The sequence below is a fragment of the Pongo pygmaeus genome, chromosome 11 (assembly GCF_028885625.2).
Source record: "Pongo pygmaeus isolate AG05252 chromosome 11, NHGRI_mPonPyg2-v2.0_pri, whole genome shotgun sequence".
NCBI classification, from domain to species: domain Eukaryota; kingdom Metazoa; phylum Chordata; class Mammalia; order Primates; family Hominidae; genus Pongo; species Pongo pygmaeus.
The window spans coordinates 17838271-17865363 of NC_072384.2; the positions used below are offsets into that span (position 1 = coordinate 17838271).

The 27093-nt window shown below is 58.8% G+C and overlaps 1 protein-coding gene across 16 annotated transcripts in view; it reads left to right on the forward strand.

Moving 5' to 3' along the window:
• The window catches only part of BIN1 (bridging integrator 1), a 59824-nt gene that overhangs the window by 22568 nt on the left and 10163 nt on the right, over positions 1-27093 (forward strand). For 8 of the 16 annotated variants that reach the window (XM_054477176.2, XM_054477178.2, XM_054477166.2 and 5 more), the window contains exons 2-11: positions 8383-8463; positions 14471-14525; positions 14640-14734; positions 15197-15292; positions 16270-16377; positions 17046-17138; positions 21298-21383; positions 21585-21660; positions 23042-23124; positions 26072-26216. In XM_054477176.2, the coding sequence (XP_054333151.1) occupies positions 8383-8463; positions 14471-14525; positions 14640-14734; positions 15197-15292; positions 16270-16377; positions 17046-17138; positions 21298-21383; positions 21585-21660; positions 23042-23124; positions 26072-26216 (918 nt within the window). The remainder of the gene's footprint in view (positions 1-8382; positions 8464-14470; positions 14526-14639; positions 14735-15196; positions 15293-16269; positions 16378-17045; positions 17139-21297; positions 21384-21584; positions 21661-23041; positions 23125-26071; positions 26217-27093) is intronic. The other 8 variants (XM_054477174.2, XM_054477180.2, XM_054477179.2 and 5 more) reach the window with 1 other exon arrangement.

Sequence of the window (27093 nt, forward strand, 5' to 3'; positions counted from 1 at the left end):
TGGGGCGGGGCGGGGGGGCAGAGGGAGAACAAGGCCTTAATCGTCACCAGCAGAGTGCTAGCTTCTGGGTTAAGCACTGCTGCTCTGAAGACACCTCTGTACGTGTGACTTCACTGGGTTCTGAAGAGGGAGAGAGTTTCCCTGGGCTGGATGAGACCAGGAAGCTGCCCCTTGTGCAGTCACCGGCCTGGGGCAGGTGCCTCAGCCCACAGTCAGTGTGGCCTCTGAAGAAACACTGCAATGGACTCAGAGGGCAGCTGCTAGGCCGTGGGTCTGTCTCCTTTCTCACTTCTTGAAGCAGACAGACCTGAGTGATGAGGCTTGTTCACCACCATCACAAAGCCACAGAATCTGAGCTCTGCTGCTTCTTAGCTGCAGAGCCAAATCCTTTAGTGCCGCAGCCTTTCCTTTTTTATCTCTAAAGTAGGGGTAATAATCTGTGGCTCTGAGCACGATGGAAAGCTGAAATGCCTAAGAGCAATGAGCATGCCTCTCCACTAAAGGAAATCAGGGTTCCTTGGAGAAATGGCTGATTCCAGGGCTGGGGCAAGGACAGTGTAGGGTGAGCCTGGAGCATCTGCTAGTGCCAGAAAGTAAGGAAGCGCCTGCAGATGAATGAGGATGTGTCCGAAACCTCCCACTGGTCACACTTGGGATGTTTGAGCATCAAAATGAATCACGAACGCAAAACGAAGGACTCACGATATCCTCACTGCCCTCCTCACACAGGCAAGACCAGGGGAAGCTCATCTTTGTGGAATGCCAGGTCACGTGGAGGAGGTTGGGTAACAGTGGGTTCCAGCCAAGATGATATTGCAGTGCTTCTCAGACTTCACTGCGCGTACGGTGTGCCAGGGGGACTTGTCAAAGGGAACACTCTGGTTCAGCAGGTCTGCAGTTTTTTCTCTCCTTCAGGCTCTTGGAAGACTGTGATGCAGCTGCCCACAGACCTCACACTGAATAACAAAGAATGATGGATAGTAAAGGCACTGTGCAAAAAGTTTAACAACTTTTTGCCTTGCCACAGTGACTGTGATTGCCCTGCAGATGACTAAGAGAAAAGTGACCTTTCCAAGAGATCTGGCAAACACGGCTCAGACACGGTGGTCAAGCCTTACACAGCTGTGGTGCAGTGGGAAGGCTCAGCCTCCCTCTGCAGGACTCTTGCCAAAGCAGCCTTTAACCTGAACTTCCTCACAAGGAAACAATCAGATGGATCCAGAGTGTGGGACATTCTCCAAGTGATTGGTTTGCACTCTTAAAAAGATACCACTATTACGAAAGAAAAAAAATGGGTAACATTGATAAATAGGCATACGGGGAATATTCTGGACTAAAGGAACAAGAGACCCGACAATCAGAAGCAATATGTGAACCACAGTTGGATCCTAGATCCAGACATAAAGGGCATTTGGGGGACACCCAAGGATATTTGAATGTGGACCGTATGGTAGATGGTATTTTAAAATACATATTGGATGTATTGGGGGTGCTTATGGTATCATGGGCATTTTGGAACATGTTCTTGTTCTTAGGAAATCTGTTGGAGTATTTAGGGGTGAAGTATTCTGGAGTGAAGGTCATCCCAGTGACCCTTGTGCTGCTTACCTTCTGTTGGCTGGGCAAACATACAAATGCAGGAACTGTTTATATATAGAGAAAAGTGACTGGGCATGGTGGCTTGTACCTGCAATCCCAGCACTTTGCGGGTGCTGAGGTGGGAGGATCACTTGAGGCTAGGAGTTCGAGACAAGCCTGGGCAACATAGTGAGGCCCTGTCTCTACAAAAAGTAAAAATACTAGCTAGGTGCAGTGGCCTGTAGTCCCAGCTACTCGGGACGCTGAGGTGGGCGGATTGTTTAAGCTCAGAAAGTCTAGGCTGCTGTGAGCCATGATTGTGCCATGTACTCTAGCTTGGAAGACATAGCAAGAAAGAAGAAAAGCAAAAAAAAAAAAAAAAAGAAAAAAGCAAATGAATGTGGCCAAGTGGTAACAGTTGACTGGTGAATCTGGGTGAAGGGTAGATGATAGTCCCTGTAGTATCCTCTCCACTTTCTTTGAGGTTTATACTTTGAAAATAAGGAGGTGAGAGGCACATGAAATGTGGAGGTGAGTAGTGGGCTTAGAACCTCTTTTCCTCCCTCTGCTCTCTCGTCAGGGCTACCGTGGCTTCCTGCATGGCACCTAGATTATTGGAGGCCACCGAGACCCTCCACCCAGAGGTGTGGAGCAGGCTTAGGTGGCTCCACTGTCGGAGTGGGGATGGGGAGGTGTGAGCAGCAGCCGGGAGAGGGCTCCTGTGTGTCTAGTTGCAGGGACAGCTCGCATTTGAGAGATGGGCTTGGAGGAGGGGTTGTGTGCTGGGGAACTAGGTGACTATGGGGTCTGCAGGACTGTCCTCAGACTGGCTCCCTCTGCCCCTGGGGGTTTAAGACTCCCCTTGTACCCCTTCACCACTGCCACCCCAGCCTGATGTGTCAGACAGCAGGCAGCGTTTCGGGGCAGGAGAGGGGAGGCAGAGGGCCTTGTACCCCTTCCCCTGCCTGGGCGCCCACCATGGCCTGCCCACGCCAACCCTGGTCTCGGTGCAGACTTGTCCTGCAATGTCCCTGGCATCCCCAGCTGAGTGCCTGCAAGGCCTCAGAGCTTGTGACCGGGGAGGCCTTCAGCTGGCCATCCTGCCCTCTGTCTCCCCTGAAGGGGCCCCTGGAGCACCAGGGCAGAAAGATCCCCGAGGCCAGCCCTGTGTCATCAGCCACAGCTCCCCAGCTTGGCTGACCTGAGCTGTGTGTGGGAGACGACGGAGGAGGAGGGGAAGGAAAGACTGACAGACGGACAGCCCCCGGGAGTCAGTGTGCGAGCCTGGACCCAGAGGTGGGGGGCGGGGGTGGGGAGAAGTCTCGCCTTTGTCCTGTTCTAGGGGCCCTCCTCCCTTTCGCCTCTTGGGGTGTCTGCCTTGGGACTGGGCCCAGAGAAAGCCTGGCCGGGTGTCTGACAGTGGCCTTCCCCCTGCCCGCCCGCCTGTCCTCTGTCTGTGTCTGCCTGCCTGGGGAGCCTCGGTGTGAGAACGCCGGGGCACGAGGGTGTGCATCCTGTCTCCGAGGCCCCTGACCGCAGGCCCTGCTGGGAGGAAGGGGCGAGACAGGGCTCACTTCTCAGCCCGCCCTTCCTGTGCAGGCAGGTGGGGAGGAGATGATGCGGAAGGTGAGGGCCTTATGCGTTTTCTGGGGTCTCAGCAGCTGGGTGGTGGGTGCCTGGGAGGGAGATTTGCTGGATGAGGCCCCCCTTCCATGTATGTGGTGGGGTGGGGTGTTGGGAACTCTGCTGCCACTGCGGGGACGAGGGGTGCCGCTGGCTGGTGGAGGAGCCACTAGCTTTCTGCCTGGCCCTGGCCAGGACCAGAGTGACTGGGAACGCGGCCCTCACCCCTCTTCCCTTGGGCTTTCCTCCTGGGCCCCTGGGCTGGTCCTTCTGATGGCCTTGGGAAGTGCTTATCCCTGCCCTGGGCCATGCCATTCAGACTGTGGGTGTGTGTCCCGCAAGTGCAGCGGGCCCACTGGTCTCTGGGGCCGAGGGAGGGATCAGAGACCCCAGGAGGGGCTGCTGGGGCCCAGCCGGGTGAGCCCGAAGACCTGGCCCTCCTCACTGTGGCGGCTAGAGCTCCCGGCCCCTCCTGACTGGACGGTGTCAGGCTGTGTCCTGATTTGTTTGTGTTTACCTGCCATCTGTCACATGGAGATGAGGACACTTCCCTTCTGAGGAGGCGGCCCTGGTGACTTGAAGTGCGTGCATGGTGGGTGGGTGCTGTACATGGTGAGCTGCTCCTGGCTCAAACAAGACAGGCCTGGGTGCCCTTCCTCCCTCTGGGTTCGGTGGCTGTGCACTGACTGTGCCCCATGACTCACGCTGTGGGTCAGGGCCTTGCCTGCCATGCGGGGGCTGTTGGAGGGTGGCAGGACTCCCTGTACTCACAGGGAGCGGCTGACGCCAGGGCCTTCTGCCCTCTCACTGAGCCATGACAAAGGCCTTGGTGGAGGGCTGGGGAGGGGCACCCGCCCACGGGATGCTCCCACCGAACCCCTGTGGACCCTGGTGCCGGAGGCATGGCGCCAACTCAGTGAACCAACCAGCCTTTCTAGGGAGGAGCCTGGGGCCAGTTTCCTTCCACAGCCGAGGCCCAGCGAGGCTGAACCCTGTGGATGTTTGCAGAAGGAGGTTCTGGAGCTGGCCACGGGTTCACACTTTGTCATTCCTGCCACCTGCCCCCCCACCCTGCCCTGCCCTAGGGTGTCCCCTCCAAGGCACTTCAGCTCCACTCACATCTGGCCTTGGGTTGAGGACATGGTGAGAGGAAGCTCTGATAGGAGGTGATTGGGTGTGGCACTGATAAAGCTCCTGGGACTGTTGGCTCTGTGGCCGCCTCTGCTGCCTGGGCCTCTGTGTGTCTCGTCCTCCGCCAAGTTTTCGAAGGCTCCCCTTTGTTTATCACAGTGTGAGTGTGCATGATAAGTGTGTGATGAGTGTCAGTGGAACTGATTGTCTAAGGCGCCCTTACCCAGTAACCCTGGACAGAGTGCAAATCCCAGCCTGTGCCGCCAGACCCTCCTCCTCACCCAACTCCTGCTCATCCTTCAAAACCCAGCACAACTGTCCTGCCCAGCTTTCCTGAGTCACTGCTGGGCCAGCCCCTCCTGGACACCTGGAGTCCCCTGTGTCCCTCAGTGGTCTGCCTGTGAGCTCGGCACAGGGGAGGCCCCACTAACCAAGTGTGGAACAGATGGGGTGGGAGATCTGTGTCCCAAGGCTCACAGCCTTGTCCCAGCTCCTGTTCTGGGGTAGGGGGTGCCCCGATTGTTTTTCCCTGTGGTAGCCACACCAGGAGCTCCTTGAGGATGGGGACCCCAGGCCACTTGCTTGCCTTCCCTCATGGATGAAATGGGGGTAGGTGCAGTGAGGATGGCATGTGGCCAAGGCCAGCCTCGCCCATGGGTCTTCCCTGGGCCTCGGCCATACTGTGGCCTTGTTGTCCCTCCCATTTCCAAGGTGGGGGCGCTGGAGCACTGAGAGCTTCCGTAGCCTGAGGTCCCGCAGAGTGGGGAGACTGGCTCAGCCTCAGGCTTCCGTGCTGTCACACCATCACGCCTTCCACCCCTCAGGGCTGAGGGCTTTCTGTACATTACCCTTCCATTTTGCCTGGGAGGAGCCTGAGACTGAGAGGCGGGGTGTTTTGTTTAGGGTCATCTCTCTGCCCTCAAAGCCCACAGCTCAGATGAGCAGCAGCCGCTGAGAATGTCTTGTGTGTCTGTCCTGTGCTTAGCCCTGTGTGGGTGTCGGGGGCACAGAGATGACTGGAACACTGTCCCTGACCTCAAGCTGTTCCTTCAGGGTGAGGGTGCCAGGCACACAGGCACATCACATAGCAGTGAGGAAAGGTCCCAGGCTCTAAGTGGTACAGGGTGTTTTAAGGGAAGGAGAGATCAGGGACAGTTCACAGTGATGTCACCTGAGTGAGGTTTTGAAGGATGCATAGGAGTTTGCCATGTGCAGGTAGAGTGTGCACATCTGTGACTTCTGTCTCACATCTTGGGATGCCGTCAGCCTGGACCCGGTGTGAGGGCTGGCGGTGTCAGTCAGGCCCAACCCCCAGCTGTGTGAAGGCTGCTCTGAAGGCCTTTTAGAGATTTGCCATTTCTTGAATATCATGGGCCAGGTACTGCTCCGCACTTTATAGACATGATCTTTGTAATCCTTGAGGAGGGTGCCAATGTTCACTTCATTTTGTAGATTGAGGCTCAGAGAGTAGTTGTCCCTTTTCCCAAGGGTCTTCTCACTGCTGGGTGGAGTCTCACCTGGGCTGGTGTCTCGTTCTCAAGGCTGGAAGATCTCTCCAGTTCTCCAGCTGTCTGTGCAGAGCACACAGCAGTGTTTGGGAACTGGGTTGAGTGTGTGTCTGTCTCTGCACACCTCGGGAGCCCTGGTGGACCTTTTGCTGGCTGAGTGTGTCTGTCTTCCTGTGGAGAGGGAGAGCAGGGCGTGGAAGGGGCATCCTTCCTAGTGCTCCTGCCTTGGGAGCTGGCCAGTCCCTGCCCTGTTTCTGAGAGCTTCTGGCTCTCTCCAGTGGCTCTGGTAGACTTCTGGGAGTTCTTTTCCATGTGGTGGTCTATTCCTCTCTTTGGAGGGCGTGGGGCTGTGGGGTGGGCACCTGAGCAGAGGGGCTGAGTCACCTACCCAAGCTCTGTGCAGAGCCGGGCGAGGTACCTCTCCAGCTCAGCCCACTTTCTGGGGGGGTCCCTTCTGGATATGGCTGCCAGGGAGGGGCAGCAGTGGGGAGCCTGCAAGTTGTGCAGTGTACATTTTCTTGCTCATGTGGGGGTTTTGTTTTGGTTTTTCTCTCATCCCAGTGTCAGCCCTTGGCATCCAGCTGCAGTTACCCGAGGGGCTGTGTCCTGACTGCTGTAGCACAGCATCATCGGTGGCTGCCTCCCGGTGCTCACCTGCCCCCTGCTGCCACTCTCACTTTCCCACACCATCCTCTGTGACCTCTAGTCACCTTGAGCAATTCAAAACTCCCCAGTAAGATGCTCCATCTTTCTGGTCTCCTTACCTTTGTTGCAACCTCTCCCCTCTGTGTGAGCTGCCACCCACTCCAGGAAGTCTCACTGACTGCCCAGGCTAGAAGAGATCTCTACCCCCAGGGTCCCACAGCCTTAAGTGTTCCCCCATGTCAGGACAGAGACCCACATATGATTCCTCTCTGCTGTGCCAGCCAAGGTGCCCAAGGCCAGGCACAGAGCAGGTGCTTGGTGAGAGATGGCCAAGACCAGCTGGCCTTGCCAAGGCTCCTGGGCCGGGCGGGGGAAGTGCAGCAGGGCAGCACAGGACCTGCAAGGGCTGGCAGGGTGGGAAGGGTCCTGGCTGTGTCCTGGTACCAGGCATCCCTTGGTCCAGGACCCTGGCCTGGGCCCTGGGCCCTGGGCCCCAAAGCTGATGTTCCTGGCAGCGTGGGCTGGCTCCGGGTCTTGGAAGGGAGGGATGTCTGCAGACCTGCTGGCTTTGGCAGATGCTGGGCTGGCCCCTTGCTCCTGGGGCTCCCCACCACTCCTGGGCCCACCTTTTTCTCCCTTTGCTTTCCACTCCCATCCCCTACCCCCGTTTCCTTCTCATTCTTGTGAGGTGTTGCCCACTGCCTGGGAGAGGCCTCTGCTGAGACATCAGTGTTGGCCTTTCTGCCGCCCTGATGGAGGTGCCTCTTGGGCTGCAGAGGGGTGTGTCCCGCCGCCACCCTGGTCTTCCCCTCTGCTCTCCTGCAAACCCATCTGGCACTCCTCATCCCTTTTCTGTGCCCCAGCTCTTTGTCTTTTTCTTCTCCTGCTCTTTCCTACTGTGCCCCCCCACCCCTCCTTGCCTCTGTATTTTGTCTCCCTGCTCCCACCTCTCTCTCTGTCATGTGGAGCTCTGGGATTGGAGGAGCAGGGCCCAGAGAGGGAAGTCTGGGAGAGCGTGGTGGTCAGCATATGCTCTCAGGGTCCTGGCCAGCACCCTCCTTTCCTAGAGCTTTCCCCTCTCCTGGTGTGGCTCCCCTTCTCTGCCCTTGCCCACCCATCCTTCACCTCCCCCTCCCCCTCCCGACACAGCTGAAGGAGGAGGACAGCTGCCACTCATCGTGGGTGGTTGAGGGGGGTCCACTTCTGAGACTCGGGGTTGGGAGCAGAGCTGTGAGCTCATGTGTGTGCCCTTGTGTGTTGTGTGTGTGTGTGTGTGTGTGTGTGGGCTGTGCAGAGCAGAGTGCCTGGGGCAGGTCACGTCTAAAAACCCAGTCAGATCAGAAGCAGACTCTGCGTGGCCCCTGGCAGCTCCTGGCCACCCCTCGCTGCCCTCCTTGTTCCGGGATGGCTCCTGCCGGTTCAGGGCCTGCTCTGCTGTTGCCTGTGGCATTCATGGGCCTTGGGCCCAGGGAACAGAGTCATGCAGAGAAGTGAGGCTGCTCCTGCTTGGCCCCTCCCCTGCTTGGCTCACTTTTCAGCTTCCAGGGTGGGGGCGGAGCACCCAGGGGTGCAGTGTGAGATCAGCAAGGAGGGTGCCTGATCCTTCTTGCCATCTTTGAAGCCTCCCTCCTCCTGGCTGTGGTCACTACATCAAGCCTGTCCTAAGCTCCATTTTTGGCCTATTGTCGAGCCCTGGGTAGAGGGTGGGGAGGTCTGAAGACCTGATGGACCCAGCCATGCCCTGGGGGATTGCAGCCCTGGGTGGGCACCCTCGGCTGGGTGATGTTGGCTAGAGGCTTCCCGGCCCCTGGTCTGTGCTGTTGGTGACTGAGCACTCTTGGTTTGACTACTCTCCTTTCCAAGGTAACACTCTCCCCTTATCTCTCGGCTTCGGCAGGTTCTCCAGAAGCTGGGGAAGGCAGATGAGACCAAGGATGAGCAGTTTGAGCAGTGCGTCCAGAATTTCAACAAGCAGCTGGTGAGTGTGGGTGGCCCTTGGCCTTAGGGAGTTTGTGAAAATTCGGCTGCCAGGTGAAAAATGGCACGAGCTGAATTTGTGGAGTACGAGAGCTTGGAGGAGGGTAATCAGTGTGGGCTGACAAGATCATGTAAGACTTCCTAGAGGAGGGAGCACTGACAATGCATGTTGGGAAAGAAGAGGGTTGGGGTATGTATGCTTTAGGTCCTTGGTAGGAGACATAGAAAGGGTAGTTGGGGGAGGGGGAGGGGGAGGGTGGGATAGGAGCAGGCGATAGATTGTGGCCAGACTTGGGGTAACTTTGCATGTCAGGGGCAAGTGGGAGCTATAGAAGCTTCTTGCCAGGAGAGTGGCATCTGCAGCAGTTAGCGTGGGGGCGGAGCAGGCTGGATTTGATTTGGGCATCTGCTGAGCACGGTGTGTGCCTGGCTCTGTGGCAGGCTCAAGGCTGGGCTGTTGGGAGGCGTCTGCAGCCATCTCCAATTGGCCTGGGAGCATTCTGAGAGAGGGCTGAGGGCAGCTGGGAGGGCCGGGGAGCAGCTGGGAGGGCTGGGGAGCAGCTGGGAGGGCCTGGGAGCAGCTGGGAGAGGACCGGGAGCAGCTGGGAGGGACGGGAGCAGCTGAGAGAGGAGTGGGAGCAGCTGAGAGGGCCGGGAGCAGCTGGGAGAGGGCCGGGAGCATTTGGGAGAGGGCCGGGGAGCAGCTGGGAGAGCTGGGAGCATTCTGGGACAGGACCAGGAGCAACTGGGAGGGCTGGGAGCATTCTGGGAGAGGGCGGTTGGGGGCAGCTGGGAGGGCTGGGAGCATTCTGGGAGAGGGCGGTTGGGGGCAGCTGGGAGGGCTGGGAGCATTCTGGGAGAGGGCCGGGGAGCATTCTGGGAGAGGACTGGGAGCAGCTGGGAGGGCTGGGAGCATTCTGGGACAGGGCTGGGGAGCAGCTGAGAGGGCTGGGGAGCAGCTGGGAGGGCTGCAGAGCAGCTGGGAGGGCTGGGGAGCAGCTGGAAGGGCTGGGGAGCATTCTGGGAGAGGGCTGGGGAGCAGCTGGGAGGGCCGGGAGCTTTCTGAGAGAGGGCTGGGAGCAGCTGGGAGGGCTGGGAGCATTCTGGGAGAGGGCTGGGAGCATGGGGGAGAGGCCCCAGGGCCAAGTCGGCCTTGGCTTGCCAGAGGGGCTCAGACTGACAGGCTTCCCTGGACAGGGATTGGGGAGCCACCTTGGCTGCTTGTCCTTTAGGCCAGTTATGGGAGGAGTTTCAAGGCCCAGTAGACCCTGTGGCAGGGATATCTACTGCCCCTGCAGCTCTGGGCAATTCCTTCCCGGAGCCCATTGGGCCCCAGTTTCCTCACCTGCAAAATAGAGGCTTGAACAGGAAACCTGGTCTTAGGTTCTGATTCCATCTCTGGGAAGCCCCGGGGCATGTCCCTACTCAGCTGGCTTCATCAGGCTGTGGGTTGCTCTGAAGGCCCTTTAGGGAGTTGCTGTGGCCATGGGCCAGAGCTGCTGTGTTTGACAGACATCTATGCAATCCTTGAGATGGGGGCTGATATTCTCCTCATTTTGCAGATAAGGCACTTGAGGCTCAGAGAAGTTAAGCACGTCTTCCAAGGCTATGTAGCTGGTGTGGGTGTTGGGGATTGAAATCCAGGCTCTGTGGCCTTTGACTCACTCTCGAGTTTCCTCTCTGGAGCTGATCCCTCATTCTAAGGGCAGCTGGCTAGGCTGGGGAGACAGGTTAGGGGTGGAGGTGGTGGGGGCCCCTTAGAACAGGCTGAGCTGGCCGAGCACTGTGGCTCACGCCTGTAATCCCAGCACTTTGAGGGGCCGAGGCGGGCAGATCATGAGGTCAGGAGTTTGAGACCAGCCTGACCAATATGTTGAAACCCCGCCTCTACTAAAAATACAAAAATTAGCCAGGCGTGGTGGTGTGTGCCTGTAGTCCTAGCTACTTGGGAGGCTGGGGCAGAAGAATCTCTTGAACCTGGGAGGCAGAGGTTGCAGTGGGCCGAGATCATGCCACTGGACTCCAGCCTGGGCTACAGAGCAAGACTCTGGTCTCAAAACAAACAAACAAACAAACAAACAAACAAACAAACAAAAAACAGGCTGAGCTTTGGCAGGGTGAGGGAAGCACAGTTGGGAGCTGAGGCTCTGTGTAGCCTGGCCCCAGGGCTGAAACCACAGTGTTGCTGTCTCCACTGTCCCTCAGAGTCATCCTCTCTGGGTCTCTGACTCTGGGCAAGCAGTCACTCACTGCTCCTTAGACAGAGGGGTTGGGCAGAGAGTCCAGGGCTAAAGATAGCCAGTGCTGCAGGCTGCCAGGTGGCTGCTGGGCTGTGGGTGTGGAGCAGTCCTGAGCTGGGCCTCTGTCTGCCCTCGAGCTCGGGTTTGGTGGGGTGGCTGGCTTTTCAGGGGCCAGGGCTGGTAGTTGGGGTGGGGGTTTTAAGGTCTTGTTCAAGGCTGGGGCTAAGGCAGCCAGTTCTGGATTTGATTGGTGTGTGGGGATGGCTGGGTGTGGGGGTGGGGGTGGGGACCAGAAGGAATGGGGTGAAGGTCACTGTTGTTGGGGGAGTGAATTCAGGAGACTGCAGTGGGCTTGGGGGCCCTGGGAAAGGAGAGAGAGAATGGGGCGTGGGAAGCCTGGAGGCGGAGCTTTTTCTTGCCCCTGATTCTGTGAGCCCCAAGCCTAGTGGGCCCAGCACTAGAAGGGACAAGGATGGCAGGTGATTTATTCTTTAAAGAAGCGAACCTCCCACCCCTTCTTATGGGGTGGGGGGCCCTAGGAGAGGGTGTAGATCAGCCTGCTGTCACGTGCTCTCACAAGGACCCAGGTGCACAGCCCGTCCTGGGCCCACCTGGCGCTGATCACAGTAGCATCCCTGCCTTCTGCCCTGCTCTGAGAGCCCATGGGGGCCTGCTTGCCCCTCCCCCAGAGTACTGCACACCTGGCACAGGCCCTTCTGGAAGCCATCCTGGGTCTCCAGGGCATCCCAGCTCTTCTTCCTAGGGTCCGTCTGTAGCTCTCCAGGCTGCAGGGCTATCATTGCTGTTTGTCTGTCACTGAGGTGGGGCAAGTCTGATTCCTTCTTGTCCCCAGTGCCCACCCAAGGTTTTGCTCAAAATGGGCATCCCTGACTATTGAGTGAAGGTCGCCCCCCGAATTGATGGCCAAGGGGCGAAAGTCAGAGCTGGAGCCAGAGGGAGTCCACATAGGAGGGCCGTCCCTGCCCCCTAGACCCACTGGGAGCACAGGGACTTGTGTGCTCAGGCCACCTGTGGGGACTGATATCCAGGGAGGCGCAGCGAGGGCTTGGGGTTGCTGGCTGAGCCCAGCCACGCTGGAGCTGCTCCAGGCCCTTCCTGACTCCCCCAAGTCCTGTAGCTGGGACACAGGCCGAGGTAGGCAGTGGCTCCCGAATCTTATCTTCCCCCAGCTGGGCTCTGTGAACTCTCGGACCTCCAGAGAATTCTTTCTCAGATCCCTGTTTAGGGGTTGAGGGAGCCGGTTTGGAAGCAAACACACACTGCTCTGTACTGGCCTGGACGCTGCCCTGCAGGGGGTAGCTGGCTGGGGCCTCCATCGGGGGAGGGCTGTGTCTACCCTGGGGACTGATGAGGAGCTTAGGAAGCCAGCTGCAGTGGGCACAGGGAGGCAGCGCTCCGGCTGGCCCCTTGCACATCTGCGTGCCACGTGCCGGCACACAGCCCAGCGTTGTTTGGGAAACACAAGGAGCCCTGGTACGGCCTGAAGCCCGCCCGGGGGAGCACAACGACCCACCCCATGGGGACCCCTGCTGCGGGGGGGGGGAGGTGGGGAGGGCGTGAGAGGTGTGGCTGGGATGGTGGAGGCTTGGCAGGGAGAGAAGCTGGATCTGGAAGATTCTGTGACATCAGGGGACACAGTAGCATCCCATCATGAACACACTTTAATCCTCATCTCAACCAACAAAGCCTTTAATTATGAAGACTTAGGGTGGCTGTGTCAGGAGTGAGGTGGACCCTTCCTCATTCCTCGGCCCCGCGGGGTCTCCCTCCGACCCCCTGATGGAATTCCAGAGAGGTCTCAGTGTCTGTGGAGTGGTCTTCTGTTTCTTCACTCAGTTTCACATCAGTGGGGCTTGGACTTGTATGTTCATAAAGATGATGATTAGCCAGTGTTATACCCCCTACTCTATGGGAGATTAAAGGAATTTTAGAGATTTTTTTTTTCACACGTCCTCTCTTTAAATTATACATCTTATGTGCTGCTCTGAAGCTCCCCCTGTGGATGTCTCCACTGTCACACAGAAGCATTCATCATAACAGGCAGATCTGTGGGTTCTCAGGGCCGCATCACTACCCATTACCCACAAAACACGCTGCGGGCTGCGTGCCCAGGCTTGGAGGGTCTCATGGGCTCTCCCAGTCTCTGTGTGACTGGGCTGGTTGCTGACCCTCTGTCCGCTTCTTTGCTGTCAGGTGGGGCAGTGGTATTGAGAAGACTGCCTGGAAGGTGCTGGCCCCTAGGGCACCAGGGCAAGAAGAGCGGCCCTGGCTAAGGACAGGGAGAGGCCTGTAGTGGGGAGACAGAAGAGGGTTTGAGGGTGCTGGGGGTGAGCCTGTGGAGGTGGCCGGGTCCCTGCTGGCCTTCACCTGGAGATGGACCTGAATGGATGGGGCCCATCTTCCGGCTCTTGGGCAAGCATGAAGCTGGCCAGACTGGAGCTCTGCAGGCGTGCTGGGCCTCCTGGGACCATGGCCAGCTGCCCCTCTTTCAGGGCAGGAGGCGTCTGGAACATGGGTGTCCCTGAGGCTTGGGCTGGCAGCAGGCAGGGGAGGCCAGGAGGGTGCCCTTCCACTACGAAGGTCAGCCTCAGCCACTGCCGCTCTCCCAAGTCCCCTCTCTGCCTCGCGTTCCTGTCCTTAGCATAAAGCCCATCTCCTGAGGCCTGCCTTCAAACTCCAGAGTCTGGCCCAGCTCACTGGATCTGAGGAGTGCCAGGCAGGGATCATTCACCTTCCATTGAAAGACAAGGAGACTGAGGTTCAGAGAGGCTCACTAGCTTACTTAGGGCTGAGTGGCTAGTAAGGGACACAGCTGGGTCTGCATGGCCTCAAAGCCTGTGTGCAGCCCACTTTTTGCACATGGCTTCTGGAAACTTCCACAGCTCACTGAGCGTGGTCTCAGACCTCAGTGCTGGCCTCGCCTGTTGTTCACCCCTCCTGGAACCTGGAGTTCTCCACTCAGCTTTCCTGGTTCTGGTTTGATGTCCCAGAGGGACTTGAGGCCTGGCTCAAGTCTCTGCTGGTCCTGCTGTCTCAGGAAGCCCTGGGAGGACACTCTCCCAGCTCAGGGAGCTTCACCACCCAGCCCACTGCCCCCTCAGCCTTTTCCCTCTATATCCTATGTCGCTGCTCTCAACTGGGCCAGTGATCCTGGCCATGGCCACCGCATTCTGCACCCCCGCTCTAATGCCGTCTCTTCCGTAGGTCTTCTGATCTGATACACTGATACAGGCTCGCACCAGGCCTTCTTTTCCTAGTATGAGGCAGTGGGAGCTCTCTGTCCTTGGGCACCACCTGAGCTTGTGGAGCAGGGGGCCTGGCGGTCACCACACCTGCCTTGTCCATACTCCTGTGCTCGTTGGTCACTTGTCTGCAGGTGTCTGAGGGCAGGTCTGTGAGTGCCGGGGCTGCTGCACACTGGTGCTGTGCTGTTTGTGTGTCATTCAGCCGTACCCCCAGCATGTCATCCCAGAGGGGGGTCTTTGTCTTCCTGCCTTCCTTCCTGGGCTGAGAATGGCATCTGGAAGAGGGCAGGTGCCTACAAGCATGGGCAAGGGTGCCTATGGATGCAGGGCTTCTGAGGCAGGGGTGGTGACCGTAGCTGCTGTCCTGTTGGGAGGTCAGCTGATCAGTGGCTGCTGTCAGGAGAGCAGCCTGGTTCATTCACGTGAGGGTGGCAGGAAGGAGAGGGTCAGGGACCGGGTGTGCCACCAGTCCCTGACCTGGTCCTTGTCCTTCTCTTTGCAGACTGAGGGCACCCGGTTGCAGAAGGATCTCCGGACCTACCTGACCTCCGTCAAAGGTAGGAGGCAGGCAGAGCGCACCTGGCCCGTGTAGAGCTGGTGGGTGCAGAGCTGGGGAGGGTGGGACAAGCGCTATCAGTAGGAGGCCCACATACTTCCTTTCTGCCCCACAGCCATGCACGAGGCTTCCAAGAAGCTGAATGAGTGTCTGCAGGAGGTATATGAGCCCGATTGGCCTGGCAGGGATGAGGCAAACAAGATCGCAGAGGTGAGTGTGGGACAGGTGGCCCTGCCCTTCTCAGAGGGCCCTCTGGTCTCAGCTCCTGTCCCACTCTGCCGTGCCCTCTGGGACAAGCCTCTCTGGTTCTTGGGCATTCGCGTGCTGTGTGCCCTGGGGCAAGCTGCCCTCCCTCTCTGAGGGCCTTTCTCCTGACACGCCCTCACACTAAGGTGGGTCAGATGGTGGGTCGTGGTCGTCCTTATTTGTATGTTATGGCTCACAACTCACAAAGCCTCCCTGGCTGACCCCAGTCCTCAGTGTATCAGATCCTCACAGTTACCCCAATAGGGCAGGAACTTTTGCCCCCATCTTACAGATGGGGAAACTGAGGCTCTGAGAAGCCACTGAGCTGAGAAGAGATGGGGCTGGGGCTGGTCCCTGCGAGGTGAGCGCTGGGGCGGGTGTGGCCCAGCGCTCCTGGTGGCACTGTCGTGCTCTTGCCTGTCTCAGAACAACGACCTGCTGTGGATGGATTACCACCAGAAGCTGGTGGACCAGGCGCTGCTGACCATGGACACGTACCTGGGCCAGTTCCCCGACATCAAGGTGAGAGGCCCACTTGCAGATCTGCCTTGCTCTGGCCTAGGGGGAACTGGAGAGAGGACAGGGCCTAGGGCATGTGGCTCAGGCCAGGAGGAGGCTGTCCTGGAGGCAGGAAGCGCCTGGCCTGGTGTTTCATCCCTCCGGGATTGCTCCCTCTGCCGCCAGCCCACCGCCCCCCATTCACCAGACCCGGGCCTTCCTGTCCCTTTGGGTCTCAGGGCTATGGGAGGAAGCCTCACGGCACATATGTGTGTGTGTGTGTGTATGTATGTGTGTGTGTTGCTGCGGAGTGGTTGGCTGTATGATTGTGGAAGGTGTAGAAGGGTGAGTAGGGCCTACGCATGTGTGTGCCTGCAGGTCCCCTGTGTTTACACCATGTGTACTTGGAAGGGTATGTGTGCATGTCACCTGTTGTCTGGGTCTACATGTGTGGGTGTGTTTGTGTGGTTGTGTGCATTCGCAAAGCCTGCTGTCTCTGCTGGGCCTGGGTTGGTGCTAGGAGCTGGCAGTGTCTCTGGTATCCACTGAGGCGAGTGGTCTCCGGTAATGTGCACACGGAAGCCTGGGTTGACCATTGGGTTGGATGAGATCCCCTTGGTGCGCAGGATGGGGGTGTCATGCTTATGCTAGCCTCAGGGGTCCCCAGTGCAGATGCCTCAAGCTCCCTGAGTCTGATGTTGGTGGCTCTGGAGATGAGAAGCCAGGGGCCAGGCCAAGGAAAAGACTTGGCTGACACGTCACCAGCTGGTGGACATGGACACATGGGCTCATGTGCAAGGAAGTGGTTTCACACAGTGGGGCTGGACTGCTGGGAGGGGATGAGCTCTCTGCCACTAGGAGGGTTCCAGCAACAAGGGCTCAAGGGTTCCTGTGGAGCTGGGGTCTCCTGCCTGCCCTGCGGGTCCATCCAGGGTCCACTGCACCTGGAGTCCCAGCAGGGGTGCCAGGCACCGCTCAGCGCCCTCCTCTGTCTGCCCCAGTCACGCATTGCCAAGCGGGGGCGCAAGCTGGTGGACTACGACAGTGCCCGGCACCACTACGAGTCCCTTCAAACCGCCAAAAAGAAGGATGAAGCAAAAATCGCCAAGGTAAAGGCTGGAGGCGGGTCGGGGCAGCGTCTGCAGGGGACCGAGAGAGGGAGGGTGTCTAGGACCCCGAGGGTGGAGCCTTCCTCCTGCCTGGCCCCAGGTGGCTGAGCTGCGGGTGGGGACGATGCTGGGCCCAGGCCGGTGAGTGAGAGGCCCTTGTGGGTGCCTGGGTGAGGTCCACCCTAGGCCCATTCCTGCCCCTCCGTGCCACCCTGGCCCCTCAGCCCCGATCCAGGCCACCTGCCAGCCTGAAAATAGGCCTCCTGGGTTTCCCTGGAACGGCGCCGCCTGCCTGGCGAGCCGGGTGGAATTCGTCACGCGATCCCAGGTGACCTGTCCCTGGCTGGAGCGAGCCAGTAGGTGCACAGCTGGCCCCACTCATCCTGTGGCGAGGGGCTGGGGTGGCCCCGTCCTCCGGGCAGGACCGTGCTTGCTGGGCCCCCTGTGCTGCTAACCACGCTCACCTTTTGCCTCTGCAGTTGGAGTTCACCCCCTTTCCTTACCCCTCGGGCTCCCCCTAATTCTCTCGGCCTCAAGGGCCCATATCTGCTTGGGGTGGCCCCCGCGCGTGGGGCGTGTGGACGTGCATTTAATCTGTGTGTCTCTGTTTCTCTCTCCCCACCTCTCTGGTCTCTCCACCTTCCTTTGCCCTAACCTCCCCACCCCAGCCTGTCTCGCTGCTTGAGAAAGCCGCCCCCCAGTGGTGCCAAGGCAAACTGCAGGCTCATCTCGTAGCTCAGACTAACCTGCTCCGAAATCAGGTGACACTGGCTTCTAACCTTGCACGTGCTGGCGCCTTCCGGTCTGTTGTCCTGTCCTCTCGCCCTGCGCCCTGCGGTGGAATGCAGGGCTGGCATCTGAGCCCGGCTGGGGCAGGGTTTTTCAAAGGCCTCCGCTGGGAGAGCTCTGCTTCAGAGGAGACCTGAAGTCAAATGTAGGGGTCAAAGAACCGGCTGAGGGGCTCTGTGTGACCTGGGTGGGGGCATAGCTATGCCCGCTCCATGGCTGCGTCTGTGGTCGTTCCTGGAGACTCCTCTGAATCCTAGTAGTCCAGGAATGCCTTTGAGCCATTTGTCCTCTGTGAGGGCTCCTTTGGGGAGGGAGGCGACATCATCAGGCCCCTGTACTGCCATGCCTGTCCTTCAAGCCTCATGACAACTCTGAGATCATCTTGAATTTACTGAGCAGAGAAAGCTGCCCAGAGAGGCACATCACAGCCTCCTCCCAGGGCCCCAGAGCCGGTTAGGGGCAGGGTTGGGGTTCTCCTGACTGAAACCCCTTCGTCATTTTCCTGGGACTTGTGGTCCCTGTGGTGACTCTGGAGGAGTTACTGGGAGGACCCTCCAGTCTGGCTGGGATGCTGAGACCTGGAGGGGAAGCATGGGTCCTCCGCCTTTGGGGATTCATGGAGGGCAAGTGACCAGCACCACGGTGTTCCTGGGGGGCTTCCTGGAGGAGGCTTTTTAACAAAACTCGTGGGCCATCTCACCATCCTGGCCATAGAGGCTATGGTCTTCTCAGCCCCCTGTCCTCCGAATGGGTTACAGTGTGGCCAGGAACCGCTGGATGCAGTGCCCTGTGAGAGGTGGGTCGTGTGGTTTTCTCTCCAATGAAACTGAGGCACATTTCGGGTCAGTGTACTCACAGCCTGGATGTGGCCCTTCCACATCTTCATATTCCCGAGGGGCCGGCGATAGGGGCCCGGCCCAGGAGGTTGGGTTTCTCTCTGGGCAGCTGCCCCATTTTTTCCAAGCCTCATCTTGATTTCGTCATTTTCATTGAGTGCCTGCGACGTGGAGAGCTGTGGGTGGGCTTGGCATGGCTTGCTGTCCAATTTCTTTTTCTGTTTTTTTTTTTTTTTTTTTTTTGAACGGGTTTCGCTCCGGTCCCCTGGCTGGAGTGCAGTGGTGTGATCATGACTCACTGCAGCCTTGACTTCCCCAACTCAAGCAATCCTTCTGCCTGAGCCTCCCGAGTAGCTGGGACCACAGGCACGCATCACCGTGCCTGGCTAATCTTTAAGTTTTTTTGTAGAGACTGTGCCTCATTATGTTGCCCAGGCTGGTCTTGAACTCCTGGGGCCGAGCGATCCACCTGCCTTGGCCTCCCAAAGTGCTGGGATTACAGGCATGAGCCACTGCTCCTGGCCTGGCTGTCCAATTTCTCACCTGATCTGCTGCCTGATTTATTTTAGGCCAAGGCTGACTTTGGAGACACTGAGTGTTGACAGCCTCATCCTGAGGTCAGGGTGCCTATGGGGAACCAGGAGCTGGGGGTGATGCCTAGGGGGACTTCAGTAGGCCTGAGACTTCATCTGCCTCTGGAGGTAGAGGAGGAACCAGGGGCTGGAGTGGGTGTGCCCTGCCAGTCAGTTCAGCACTTGGGCTAGAAGGGAATGGGACTACTGACTGAGGGCCGGGGTTTCTGAATAATTTTCCCTGAAACAGGTGAAACATTTTTCTGTGGATGAGAGAACCTCTTAGGAGGCTATGGGGCCTGCCCACTGCTTTTGGGCTTCTGGGACAGGTGTGGTTGGGATTCTGCTGGGAGGGCCTGCCTCCACGCCCACCCTGGGGGAGCAGCGAGAGGGTGAGGCAGGTGATCACATCTTTGGGTGCTGGGCTGTGGGTGTTTCACATTTTGGCCAAACTGGCTGTCCCATTTAGGTCCCATCTTTATTTGAGCACATCCTCCTTGTCCCCACCCCACTCATACCTGGCTGGAGGCTGGAGAGCATTTGGAGTGGCCTGTGGGCAGCTGGCTGGCTGTGAGATGGCACAGCTGGGACTCCGGGGCTGCCCTGCTGGGGAACTTGACTTTGGGGAGACAGTGCATCCTCTCTAGGCTGCACCAGGGGGGCTGGCCGGCTCCATGCAGACCCTGGGCTAGTTCTGAGCTGCTCTCCACACCTGCCTCAGCATCCTGAATGCTGTCCTTGGAACCCCGGGCCCATGTGACTCTGCTCTCCCCCACTGTTAGCTTCAGTGGAGCTGGGGTGGGGGCACTCTCTCCTCACAGCAGACAGCCCTCACCTTACTCCCTGCCCCTTCCACATGCTTCTGAAAGAGCCAGAACATGAGGAATGTCACCCAAAGGGAATACAAGACATGGGTCCTGACTTCCAGGAACTCAAGTGGAACTGTCCCCACTCTTGCTCTCGGCAGCGTTGCTGAGCGGTGAGAGCACGGCTGGGTGCAGATGTGCCCCTAGACAAGCTGCGGTTCTGTCTTCACTGCTGTCCCCACCGTTGCCATGTGGGGAGTTGTGGGGGTGGTGGCTGCATCATCATGGAGAGGGGGTCCTAGTGGGTACAGGAGCCGGGTGGTCCAGGCAGGTTCTTATGGAAAGTGGGACTTCAGACCCACTGTTGGCAGTTGAGGGCGGGGGGTATGTGTGATGGTGCTCAGCTCACAACAGTACCCCTAGGAGTCACTCATTTTATGAGTTCCATAGAACCATGGTTGGCAGCTCCCCTGCCAGGTAATGGGACACCCAGAGGAGTAGGGCAGGGATGGTCCAGCCATAGCCTGGAGAGGGAGGAGGGGCAGTATTCCCCTCCTAGTGTGGGGTGCCCAGGGCCCCTGGATCCAAGAGAGGTGTGCATGTTGGAATAGACATTCTTACCCCCGCCCGGCTCCCCATTCTGCCTTTAAATTTTTATTAGATTCTGAAAAGTCAGGCAAGGAGCCCACGCCCACTCTAGCGAGTAGCTGGAGGTAACTTGTCAGAAGCCATGGTGGCCCCTCCTCCAGTCCCAACCCAAGTCACTGGGGCTAGGGGCTGACCTAGGCTAGTCCTGGTGCCTGAGGCTGGATGGGACAGCTGGCTGGGCTTGGGGCAATCGTGTGCTTTGTGGTTAAGTGGCCTTCCGGCCATCTGGCTGCCTTTGCCAGAAGGCGGCCCAGCCTGGGCCCCTACCCCGGCCTGAGAACGTGAGGCTGCTGGCGGGAACTTTCCCTAGGCGGGGCCTGACACGTTCCTGGGCTGTGACTCAGACCCCGAATCCCTGAGTCACTCTCACCGGCAGTGTCTTCCCGCAGTGAGCCAGCAGAGCCCCTTCCCTAGGCGGGCTGGGCACTGGGCGGGGTCTGTGACTCACCTGCGGCCTGCAGTCCCTTCCCCAGCACTCTGTGGCCATGAGATGGGGCCTGAGCGCCACCGCCTGGTGGGTGTGAGCGGCCTGGAGGGCGCAGGGCCTGCCCTGGGGAAGGTGTGGGCCAGGAGTGGTACCAGGCACGGCCCAGCTGCCTGGCTGCCTCCTCCCTGGCCCTGCACCCTCCTCTAGGGTCCCCCTGACATTCCTAGAGGTGCCTGAGTGGCTGCCTCTGGTCTCCCTCTGGTGGGGACAGGTCCCAGGAGAGGGCTTTGTGGGAAGGACCGTCCCTGGGAGGTGAAGTGAAGGCTGGTGGCTGAGGCTGCCAGGAGCTGGCCCTCAGAAACGGGGAGGGAGCCCTCAGGGGTGGGGGCGATTGGGGGCAGCGACATACGCTGCCCTGAGAGCCAGAAGGCAGCGGCAGGGCTGGCACCCAGACTGACGAGGTTCATGTGGAAGTGGGCAGGGTCCCCACTTGGCTGGGTCTGGGGTCTGCCTCTGTGCATGTCCTGTGTCCAGCTCGCCAAGCCCCAGGCTTGCCCCTCTTGTTGTGCCCTACTCGACGCTCACTGCCCTCCCGGCCGCGTGGGCCTCTCTTTGGCAATGGCTGCTCAGCCCTCCGTTTCCCAGATGGCCTCAGGGTCCTGGAGGGCTGCAGGGGGAGGTTGCCAGCGTGGGTGTCCACATCCAGTTCAGCCTCTGTCTTGCCCAAAGCCCTGGTCCCAGCGCACTGGCCAGGAGGAGTGGGCAGGAGGTGGGTGGACTGGCCATGAGGCTGGGCTGGCTGGGACGCCCAACAGAGAGGAATGACCTGTGCTGCCCCCCAGGCCGAGGAGGAGCTCATCAAAGCCCAGAAGGTGTTTGAGGAGATGAATGTGGATCTGCAGGAGGAGCTGCCGTCCCTGTGGAACAGGTGAGGCCCGGCGCGGTGCCCAGCCTGCATGCTGTGGTGCCCAGCCTGCGTGCTGCAGCGTCCAGCCTGAGTGCTGCGGTGCCTGGGCCCTCTCTGGTTTGTGTCTCTGATGAGCATGTATGGTCGCTCGTGGGTGGGTGTTTCTGAGTTGCCGTCCTGACCTGCCTGTTCACCTGGCCCCATTCTTCCGCCCTTCTGTAGCCGCGTAGGTTTCTATGTTAACACGTTCCAGAGCATCGCGGGCCTGGAGGAAAACTTCCACAAGGAGATGAGCAAGGTAGGCCCTGGGGACCCCTCTGAGGGGCCACACCCCACCCTGGCCAAGGGTCAGAGTCAGAGTTGTGGGAGGGGCAGCCTGAGCTCCTCCTTCCTTGCCAGGTTCAGCACACACCGGTGACCACAGGGCTCCCTCCCGGCCCTGTGGAACAGCCCCCTTCAGGAGTGCCTGGGCCCAGGAGGGCAGCAGGGCATGCCGGGGAGGCTTTGAGAGTGTCCTGGGTCCTTGCCTGGGTGACCACCTGAGAAATGTAGAGCAGGCCCTCTCAAACTGTGAATGTGTTCTCTGGCAACCTTGGCCCAGGGAGTGCAGTGTTAGACATTGGTGGCAGTTTCTCAGTTTGTAGGAAAAAAATTACTAGCATTTTCTCAATTTTAATTTTTCTCCCATGTTTTTGAGACATTTAAATAGGCTGTTTCGTCTGCGTGAATCCACTGTGCGACAGGGTCTGGTCTGATTAGTGTACCTTTCTCTGTTGTGTTATTTTCATTTTAACCTATCTGGCAACTAAAACGCAAAGCTGTTGAACTTTGCAGTTGGAGAGACCCAGGGCTGGCACCCCCGCCCCCAGTGGTGGGTCTGACTTTGTCTCTTGGGCCCAGATGGATGAAGTGATGATGGTGGATTCCAGGCCCAGGGTCGGAGGAGGAAAAGCAGCTTGGGGCCTCCCCTGACTCACACTTCTAAGTACGGTTTCCTGCCTTTTAGACTTTCTCTTTCCTTCTTAACTTTTCCTCTTTCCCTTTGAAGATTTGAGACAACTTATGAAAAGTTTAAAAAAATAGAGAAAGGTGTTTTAGAGAAGGAACATTTATATAAAATTAGTCCATAAAAATATATGCCACAGGTCATAGTTGTTTATAAATAGGATGAAAATTCGGCTCTGAGCTCCCTAGTGGCCAAATCAAAGAGAGGAATATTCTCAGTAATGAGTAATGAGAATCACCATGCGTGAGGAATAAACCTCCTCTCGTGCCTGTGCTTTCAGTGAAATATCTGGCAGTTGTAGTGTGGTCTGAAAGCATCTTGGCAAAATGACCTTAACAATTAAGATTAACGGTCTGCCAAAACAAGTTTTAAGAGAAAAATGTAAAAACAGGGCAAGCTCTATGTGGCATTTTAGGATATCCCTATAAGTAGGAGGGGAAAAGATGGCTTCCAGAGACAGCAGGCATTAGTGATGTAGCCCACTTGCCCCGTTTTGTTGCCCCCTTGGTTTTTCCGGGTTTGGTGTGCTGGTTCCTTGCTCTCACAGATGGGGAAAGAGGAGCTTATTCCTGGCAGGGGCTGGGGGTGGTGGGGAGAAGCAGAGGTGTTTGGGGAAGGTGGGGCTGTTTGGTGGCCCTGGAGGCCCCCCACCTCCTCACTGTCTCTCCCGCAGCTCAACCAGAACCTCAACGACGTGCTGGTCAGCCTGGAGAAGCAACACGGGAGCAACACCTTCACGGTCAAGGCCCAGCCCAGGTGCGTGTGGGGAGAGCCCTGGTGCCCCTGACTGTGTGCATGGCAGGGCAGGGCTTCTTCCTGTGACCCTGTTGGTGACCTTGGTCCCCCATGGGTTTGGCCTTGGGGGGTCTAGGGATCTTCCTGTCTTGGCCTCTCTGTGCTCAGGGAAGCAGGTGAGGGCAGGTCTCTGTCTCAAATGTCCTTGCCCCTCTGGCTGTGTTCATCGAGGAAGGAGCACTCTGGGGAGTCCGCGGGTCCCTGAGCCGGCTGACCCCCTCATTGTGGAGCACGAGCATCCAGGGTTGGGGTGGGCAGCCTGCTCAGCTTTGGGGACTGGGGGGTGTGAACAGGACTGAAAGACTCCCGGGTGTGCAGTCCTCTCAGAACAGGGAGATAGCACCGCCCTTCCCTCTCCTGCTCCTGGAAAAGCTCATGTCCCTGGATGGCAGCATTCTGCTCACCCGCACGGGCGTCCTCTTCCTGTCCTCAGCCTCAGCCCGTCCGGGAATCCCAGCTGCAAGGAGGTCTCTGTTTCCTGAGGGGAAACCACTAGGGAGGAGGGAAATGCCTTGCTTTCCTGGCTGTGGATCAGAGGAAGCAGCGAGCCTGGGACTTCCCCTCCTTTCTGGCCATGTGTGCACGTGTGTGTGTGAGGGGGACTGTGTGTGACAGGTGTGAGTGTGTGCATACCCACATGCATATCACAGCAGAGCGCAGAGAGCACCGATGGACTCTGTAAAACGGGGCGACTGTCTGCTTCTTGGGGTATTGCCTGGGATGATGAGGGTGTTGGGTGGTGGTGATTTCTCCCTCCTTCCGTGAACATAAAATAGTTGTGGCTGAGAGAGGGGCCGTGGTGGCCTGAGGCTGGGAGCGGGGAAGTTAGGATGGTGGCGTTGTGGCGGCGTGGGGGTAGGGGGGTGGGGGTTGTGGAATAAAGGCCAAAAGGTGAATCCAAGGTCGGGCAGGGAGGCACAGCTGCCTGGCCTGTAGGCACAGGTGGGAACACTGGGATGGGTCAGCAGGGGGTAAGTGGGGCCGTCCTGGCCAGAACCATGGCTCCCCTCAGGAAGGAGATGGGGGGAAGAGAGAGGGGCAGTGGAGGCCCAGGAGTCTCCCTGCCAGCAGAGAGGCCTCTTGTGTACTCTGCGCTCGCCTGGGGGCCTTTTCTGGCACTCAGGGCACACCTGGAGCTCCTGGGGACTGGGACCATGGGCAGGCTGACTCTCCACTGCCCCGAGCCTCCTGCCCCTCACCAGGTCCTGTTAGCATCACCCCGGGCACCTGGCCACAGCAGGGGCCAGCCAGGGCACCCCGGGATAGCAGGCCCAGGCCCTCTGCAAGGCCTCTGGCACTTAGGAGAGGCTTTTGCCCCTTTGTCCTCTGAGCAGAAGGGTTGGCAAAGAGGGAAGGGGACAGGCCAGTTCTGCACCTGGCCTTTCTCCAGAATGAAGGCCTCCACCTCCCGTCCGTCCCCACAGAAAGAAAAGTAAACTGTTTTCGCGGCTGCGCAGAAAGAAGAACAGGTACTGGCAGTGAGTGCTGCGGAGGGGCGCAGAGGCCCGCGCCCTGGCCGGCCCTGTGCATGCGCCTTGCGCCCTGCTCCCAGGCGCCACTAACCCATAATCTGGCTCTGTGTGCAGTGCTGCCCGGCAGGGCTGTCGTGTGTGTGTTGGGTGGGAAGGCGGAGGCGGCGCGGGACGGGCAGGCCTCTGAGCAGCTGGCTGGATTTAGCACGTTCCTCTGGGCGCCCCACACTTGTCTAGCCCTGGTGGTGCCCGGGCCACCAGCGCTCTTAGCAATGGAGGATGTGGCTGGGAAGGAGGCCTGGGGAGGGCCAGGGAGGTGACACTGCAGCACGGTGGGGTTTTTTGTTTTTTAAACAATTCTATGTGTATACTATATACTTATACTGATACATATTCTTTAAGGAGAATACATTCCCATAAAACACAAATTCCAGAAGGAAAGATGGTGTCAGCGACATCTCTTACACTGTTCCACTGTTTGCCCTCAGGTGACTCGGTCACTGGTTCCTGCTGGATGCTTCTAGATCTGCACTGTCCGGCACAGGAGCCAGTTACCCCATGGGGCTATTGAGCACTTGAAACTGGCCAGTGTGACCGGGCAGCGGAACTTTTCATTTGAATTACACGTAAATTTCATTGCTTTGAGTTTGCATTGCCGCCTGTGGCTAGTGGCAACCGTATTGGGCAGCACTTTTCTAGGCGTCTCTGTGCAGGTTCTGGTAGAGAATTTTCTCCCTGCACCTTCGCCCCTGTGCCTGGGGTGTACAGCATCACACCACCTCCGCCTTGGGTTCTGGCACTGAACACCATGGCTCAGGACCTGTCCCCTCCATTGCCAGCTGCCCACTCCTCTGTGATGAGGACGCCTCTCTTAGTTTGTCCAGGCCCTGCTTGCGGCCTCCAGCGGCCGAGAGGACAGGAGAGCCAAGGTCTGGAGACGTGTACCAGGGTGCTATGATGGACAGGCAGGGAGGGCAGACGGCTGGGGAGCAGCCCCCAGAACAGAGGGGCTCATGCGGTGGTATGTGGTGTGGGAGACTCACTGTGCCTCTAGGATGTCTGGCTTTCTCCTGCTGTGGATCTTGGGCTGTCAGCATGGGCCCTGGTGGACCCCATGGAGCCTGTGGGGTGGTTGGTCTGGCCTCTGTGACAGATGGTTCCAAGGGACCTGCCTGCACTCCTGGGGACCATAGACCTCCAGCCTGGAGTCCTGCCTTGTGCTGTTCCTGTTTCTGAGGCAGGCTCCCCACTTCCAGCCCCCCAGGCCCAGGTCCCTTGGCTCCCCCCACCCTCCTGCTCTCTCTCACATACACACACACAGTTTCACACCTCCATATGCACACATCTCTTCACACAGACGTCAATATATTTGCCCCTCCGTCTCCTGTGCCTGGGCCCCCCAACACTGGGCTCCCTTTCTTGTCCTGCCCCCACAGTGACAACGCGCCTGCAAAAGGGAACAAGAGCCCTTCGCCTCCAGATGGCTCCCCTGCCGCCACCCCCGAGATCAGAGTCAACCACGAGCCAGAGCCGGCCGGCGGGGCCACGCCCGGGGCCACCCTCCCCAAGTCCCCATCTCAGGTAGGAGTGATGTCTTGGTAGCAGGTCCCCGGCCCTCCCTCCTTCTCCTCCGGCTTTGCTGTTGTCCCCCATCGTCCCACTCCTCTGTCCCCTTTCTGGCCTGGGCAGCTGTGGACCCGATGCTTTGCCCAGTGGGGGTTGGGCCTGGACCTGGGTCTCCTTCCCTGCACCCAGCCTGGTGTGCTTCCGGGAGGCATCTGTGACTGCTCGCTCCTCCCCAGCCCCCACCCCCACTGCAGCACCCTCCCCTTCCCTCTCCCTGGTCTTTTGTCTGCTTGACTCTTTCTCTATCTTCTTTTCCTCCCTAGCAGAGGCTCTGGGCCCTCAGCCCACAGAGCATCCAGATCTCCGGAGTGGGCTGCCTGTCCCTCTTCCTGGCCTCTCTCTTAAAGGGGCCTGAGGGAGGAGCCCAGCCAGGTGGCCATGCAGGACCTTTAAAGGGATAGAGAGAGGAAGGGCTCAGAGGAGAGTGAGGGGTGGCTAAGGGGGCAGGTCCTGGGCTTCCGGACTGTCCCTGTCTCCACCCCACCTTCCCCCAGCGGGCCCTCCAGGCGTCTGCAGGGCCCTAGGTGCTGGCCGGCCAGGAGGGGGTGTTCTTATAGCTGGGGCTCCTGCAGCTCCCCATTTTCTGCTGCCACCCTGCTCTGCTGCTGACTAGGATAGCAGGGCTAAGGACATGGTGGGAGCCTGTCCCGAACAGCACTTCCCCTGGCCTGGACTTGGTGCCAGTGCCTTCTGTGTTTTCGTTCACTGAGTCCCCACAACCCCCCTGTGAAGCAGGCGCTGTCATCAGCTGATGCATGAGGAAGCCCAGCCTCATGGGTGTGTGACCTGCCTGAGGTCCCCCACCTGGTGGGCAGGGGTGTGGCCTGTGCCC